General features: G+C 38.5%; 1 protein-coding gene across 1 annotated transcript; it reads right to left on the reverse strand.

Moving 5' to 3' along the window:
• Positions 1 to 1,540: 1,540 nt before the first annotated feature.
• Positions 1,541 to 4,812, reverse strand: LOC112505351. Its single transcript, XM_025109271.1, has 4 exons — positions 4,482 to 4,812; positions 3,481 to 3,595; positions 2,790 to 2,980; positions 1,541 to 1,855 (listed from the first exon to the last, which is right to left on the reverse strand). The coding sequence occupies exons 1-4, from the start codon at positions 4,584 to 4,586 to the stop codon at positions 1,667 to 1,669; spliced, it is 600 nt and encodes a 199-aa protein (XP_024965039.1). The 5' UTR covers positions 4,587 to 4,812; the 3' UTR covers positions 1,541 to 1,666.
• Between the last annotated feature and the right edge of the window lie 1,816 nt (positions 4,813 to 6,628).

A 6,628-nucleotide genomic window follows, 5' to 3' on the forward strand; every position in this document is an offset into this window, starting at 1 on the left:
TAGGATTTGGATTTTGTGGAAGGATTTGGAATTGGAAAGATTTAGAATTAGAAAGGATTTGGAATCTTTTGTGTGTTTAATTTGTAGGATTTGGAATGGAATCAAATTCCATTCTTTAGAGAGAATTTATAAAAACAATTAAATCACTTTTTATTAATTGATTATTAAAAAACGAATGTTTTTAACATATTTTAGAATATTTTCACAAACGAATCCTGTGAAATCACGTGAAATACCCCAGTTACAATAGAATTTCTAAATCCAATGTTAGTGGTATTTTGTTGAAAAATCACGTGAAACACCCCAACTACCCCCACGGGATTTCTAAATCCATTGTTTGTGGGATTTTGTTGAAATCCCGCAAACTACACCCATGGAATTTCTAAATCCAATGTTTGTGAGATTTTGTGGAAATCCCAGGATTTCAATTTAGGACTTCCCTTCAAACCAAACACAGGATTGGAACGGAATCCAATTCCAAATCCCACCAAATCCAACAAACCGGACCGGCCCTAAGGGTGTATGTCCAATCAACATAAGGCAAATCTGATTGAACAGAACAGTTCGGGGTTTTTTTGGTAACCGTGGGTGTCCGGACCAGTTGAGCGCACCTCGAATAATCCCACAGGGCCCTGAGGATATCAGTTAGGAAAATCCCAGTGTATCCTGAGGAGACTCGAACTGGCTGGCAACCTAAGAGAAGATCCCCAAAGCCTTTATGTGCCAGTTGAGCTGGCCCTCAGGATTAGAAATGTTTGTATTAAAACGAACTCAAATTGGTCACTCTTGTATTTTAATCATTTATTCACTGACATGACTTGTTTATAATGTTATTTTAAAGATCTCAGTTTTAAGGGGATATGTCTGGTACTGGAACAATTTATTAAATAAAAAAATAAAACTCCAGTGGAAGAAAATATTTAAACCATGGATACAAGCTGAAATTGATCAGCGTGGTTTTGCAGTTTGGTTCAGTTTGAAAACTCTGAAACAAGAATGGGTAGTTCTATTTGTGGGTCTGTCAGAACCAAACCAGATGGAAGTATTTACCCTTCTTTAACAAGAAAATAAATTCCTAAGGGTGCGTTTGGTACACCGGATAGGACAAAACAGAACAGGGATCAACAGAGGAACGGAGTGGAACAAAGTGTTCCACCCTACCCGATGGAACAAGTTGGAATGGACCTATATTTTACCAATATAACCTCAAGATAAAACCTAATTCTCTTCTAAAACACCAAATACGCCTCCCTCTTTACATTTTATTCATTTCTTTAAATTTTATTTATTGTATTTTATGCTCTTTAAACTTCCACTTTCCTGCCCTCAAAATATTATTTTTATTTTGGTATCATTTTAATCGTCTTGACGAAAACTTTCTAATGATATATTTTGTTATAAAAAGTATTTATTTTATTGTAATTTAATAAATTACATAAATTAATCAAAATGTTATAAAAATATATAAACTCATTAGGGGTAAATTGGTCATTTTGTTTGTTCTGTCTTACCAAACGCTGAACAATTGTCATGTCATGTCCTGGATACCAAATGCACCCTAAGTGAACTCATGTATTTAAAAACCAAACCAAACCAAACTCGGTATATCCCACACAGAGGTAGGGTATGGGAATGGTAGGATGTACCGTATACACAGACCTTACCTCTACCCCGAGGTTTCCGTGAAGACCCTCGGCTTGTGAAAAGTGAACCCGTGTAAAATCATATTGCTAAATACCTTTGAAGCTAGTGCTAGAAGATTATCAGGTACAGATGCTGCAGCTGGTTTTGCTCCAGCACAGAGAATTTTATTGGTTGATAATGACTGAAATGAAACATCTTGGAAATCTATCACCTGCTTCAAGAAAGTTCTGCTTAGTTCCTTTCTTCTTCTTTTCACTTACGCCCTCCATCCCAAAATAAACGTCCACAATGGAAAAGGCACAGAGTTTTAGAGATGTGTAATTATTACACTTTCCAATTAAGTAAATGAAAGGGAGTAATGAGTTTCTCCATCTCATAATTAAGGGTAGAATTGGGAAGTAGACACTTAGGGTGTGTTTGGTATCCTAGGATAGGACAGAACAGTTGTTCAGCGTTTGGTAAGACAAAACATGACAGGACAGGACAGGACATAACAGATAAAATGACCAATTTACCCCTAATGAGTTTTTTAAATATTTTATATATTTTGATTAATTTATGTAATTTATTAAATTATAATATAAAATAAAATATTTTTTATAACAAAATATATTACAAAGTTTTCGTCACGACAATAAAATGACACCAAAAATAAAAAGTTTATGTAGTTTCTAATTTTTATTTTATACTTTTTCTATATCATTTTTTATTATTAATATTTAATAAATTACATAAATTAATCAAAATATAGAAAACATATTAAAAAATAATATTTTGAGGACAGTATAGGGAAAGTTTAAAGAGCATAAAATACAGTAAATAAAATAAAAAGAATGAATAAAACATAAAGAGGTAGGCATATTTGATGTTCTAGAAGAGAATTAGGTTTTATTTTGAGGTTATGTTGTTAAAGTATAGGTTTGTTCCACCTTGTTCCATGGGGTGGGGGTGGAACACGCCTATTCTACTTTGTTCTTGTCTGTTTCACATAAAAGGCCTACCAAACATGGAACAATGATCCATGTTCTGTTCTGTCCTGTCAAGTGTACCAAACGCACCCTTACTTTTGAAAGTGGACACTTATTTCGGGACAAACTAAAATAAAAATGTGGACACTTATTTATGGACACAGAGATGCAACTCACCACATCTGGGGTAATATAAGCACCTGGATCCCCAACCTCATAAAGAAGTTGTTCAGCACAAGTACTGAAGTTTAACACCCCACCATTCCCATCGGCCTTTGCCACACACACTTCCCCATGACAAGTAATTTCAGCAAATGGAAGAGAAAGATCTAGCAGATTTGCATAAGGGATGTCTCTATATTTGTCTCCTGTGATCAGAAGATAAATGGAGTGTGCATCTTAACCTTCAAGAATGTTGCATTTTTATACCAGTTCTAAAAAGGTGATCCATTTGACTTATGAGGCCAAAAATAGCAATTTTCAAATTTAGATTATGTACACGTCCCTATAATTTTGAAATATTATGAAAGCTATAGTAGATACTTATGAAGAGAATAAAAAGTACTAGGTTTGACCTCAAAAGTCAAAGCGTATGCATCAAATGGAGCCAGGGGTATATGAAAGTATTGCCTCCATCCAAAATAAATGTCCACAGTGAAAAGGGCACACAGTTTAATGTCTAATTATTATATCTAAATGACAATTTTACCTTTAATTATAGAGGGAGTAATGAGTTTCTTCATCTCATAATTAAGGGTAGATTTGGAAAGTAAGCAACTACTTTTGAAAGTGGACGCTGTATAGAACAAACTAAAATAGAAATATGAACAATTATTTTAGACAGATGGACTAGTATTCTATATAGTACCTGGATGCATAAAATATCCTCCAGTGAGTTGACAGCCACATTCTAGCAGGTGTCCAGCCAAAGAGCCTTGGGCTAGCAGCAGGAATGAATCCCAGTTCCAACCTAGTTCATAAACCTTGAAAACATCAACAAAAGATTAATTATTACTTTTGATCTAAACCATACCATATTAAAGTAACAAACAATCATAATGCTTTGCTCCAGGCAATCCAAAACTTGCATCTCAATAGTCAATACTCAAAAAATTTGGAGTCCAACTCACTTTCAAATGGCCAAGGATTGGAAAATCTAACTCAAAAATTTTACATCTCAATACTCAAAATTTTGCATCTTGGTAATCGGACTTTTGGAGTCCAACCCACTGTCAAATGGCCAAGGATTGGAAAATCTAACTTGAATACTGTTTGGTTGGTGGTTGTCTGCCTTGTTTGGCGGGTTATTTAGCTAAAGGACATCCTGACAAGTCTTTTTTAAAACCATGACCTCCTAACAGGTTTCTAGGTATTCTTGTGTATGGAAGTAGCATTCTTCTGTTAAGCAGTGGCATTCTTAAGTCTGTTGGAAGGGCATGGACTTAAAAACCCCTGTTAGAAGGTCATTTAACCAAAGGACCCCTGGTTTGGCTCCCCCCACTCCAAGGGTATGTTTCCTCTCCTGGTCTTTGTTGTGTGATGTGATCATTGCTATTTCTGGGTAAATCAATCCCGTATTACACCAAAAGAAAAATGCAGATGCGATTTAAGAAACTTGCAAGTTTTTCAATCAAGAAAAAAAATGTTGATATATGTCATTTTGAACACTGTTTCTTTGATGGTATCTACAAGATAATCTTTTATTATAAGTTGAACTTTTCAGAACAAACAAAGATGTATCATGAAAAAAGATGGCAGCTTTAGACTAATATAATCCTATTCTCTTTAGTTTTGCATTACAGGGCCCAAAAAGGTTAAGTGCAAATTTCAAGATAAGCATGCCATATAGAAGAAACAAGCATTTTATACCATTGGAGCTAGAAATAAGGCAGCATCAGCAACCCGAGAAGTGATGACAACATTAGGGTTGTACTTCTCAAGACACTCCACTATTGGCGCTGCCCCTAGATACATACTTATATCCTGTATGCATCATCCAAGGCAAAAAAAAAAAGGGGGAAATCACTATAAATATCAATGCGACGATGATGGAAGGAGAAGGAGCAGTAATAGGTCCAACTGTTCATTTGCTTTAAAAAAGTTCCAAATTTTCATCAGCAGGAATTCCTGTTGCTTGAGGCCAATGGCTGAAATATTTATGTAGTTCACGATTGTGCTTATAATGAATTAGACTACATGCTAAAAACATGATGCTCAAAGTAATAGAGTTTAACTAAATGCCCGTCTTTCCCCCTCTCTTGTATTGCAATATATAAACATGGATGTTACAAAATAGTCCCTTGGACTATACAAAGAATACCAACTAACTACCTGGAACTATACAAAGAATACCTTCTAGTCTAATACACCCCCTCAGTCTAAGATGGAGGTTTCCGCAAGCTTAGACTGGATCGAAAATCGGTAAAGAGAACGCGAGGCAGCCCTTTGGTGAAGATGTCTGAAAAATTAAGGCGAGACGGGATATGAAGGACCCGTACCTGTCCGCGTTGGACCTGTTCGCGAACGAAGTGTATGTCAATCTCCACATGTTTGGTACGTTGATGTTGAACGGGGTTACCCGATAGATAGATGGCACTCACGTTGTCCGTGTAGACCAACGATGTGCGACGGGGCGGGTGYCCCAGTTCCAAGRGAAGGTTTCGCAACCAACAGATCTCACCCACAACGTTTGCGATCCCACGATATTCCGCCTCGGCACTGGAGCGAGACACAACGGTCTGTCGTTTTGAGGACCATGACAGTAAGTTATCACCAAAGAATACACAATAGCCAGAGGTAGAACGTCGGGTGTCAGGACAGCCGGCCCAATCAGCATCGGTGTAAGCAACCAAAGAAAACTGCCGAGAAGGTTGCATCAGAAGCCCGATATCTATCGTACCCTTTACGTACCGGAGGATACGTTTCAATGCAAGGAAGTGAGGCATCCGGGGGGCATGCATATACATGCAGACTTGTTGGACAGCATACGAGATATCCGGACGCGTGAAAGTAAGATACTGGAGAGCACCCGCCAGGCTACGGTAAGGCGTAGGATCATCAAGTAAGTCACCAGACTCGGCACTGAGCTTGCCGGCGGTATCAACAGGTGTCTGAACAGGGTTACAATTATCCATTTCAGCCCGATGGAGAATATCTTGAGCATACCGGGATTGTGATAAGAACAGGCCATCCGCAGTTCTGGTGACGGCTATGCCTAAAAAATAAGAGAGAGGCCCGAGGTCCTTCATCGCAAATTCCGAAGACAGATGACTCATAAAGTGGTGTTTCAGTTTCGGAGACGAGGTAACCATGATAATGTCATCAACGTACAAAAGGATATAGGCCGTGTCGATACCGCGTCGATAAATAAAGAGTGAATGATCACACGAACTGGGCCGAAAACCAAGAGGGGTCACATAGTCGGTGAAGCGTTGGTACCACGCCCGGGGTGCCTGTTTAAGACCGTACAATGATTTTTTCAAGCAACAAACATGATCCGGGAAGTTTTTGTCACGGAAACCTGGGGGTTGGTTCATAAAAACTGTCTCGTGTAAGTGGCCATGTAGAAACGCATTTTTAACATCCAATTGTGTGATGTCCCAGTTATAGGACAACGCAAGAGACAAAACCGTGCGAATGGTTGCCGGTTTAACTACCGGACTAAACGTTTCCGAACAATCCACACCAATTTGTTGTGACCGACCATCCCCAACGAGTCTAGCCTTATACCGTTCCAAAGACCCATCCGATTTCAATTTGTGTTTGAATATCCACATGGAGCGAATCACATTCATGTGTGACTGACGAGGCACGAGATCCCAAGTCTTATTATTGATAAGGGCAGAAAATTCATCTTGCATAGCATGATTCCAAGAAGGGCTAGAAAGGGCGTCGGCGATGTTTTTCGGAAGGGGTTCGATGGTAGATGAGGCATGTAGGTTAAACGGTATACGTGGTTTAGCATGCCCGGTCATGCTCCGGGTTTGCATGCGACGGGGTGGTGGTGGTGGGGGTGG

Source organism: Cynara cardunculus, unplaced genomic scaffold (assembly GCF_001531365.2).
Source record: "Cynara cardunculus var. scolymus isolate 2C unplaced genomic scaffold, CcrdV1 Un_Scaffold_10033, whole genome shotgun sequence".
Lineage (NCBI taxonomy): Eukaryota > Viridiplantae > Streptophyta > Magnoliopsida > Asterales > Asteraceae > Cynara > Cynara cardunculus.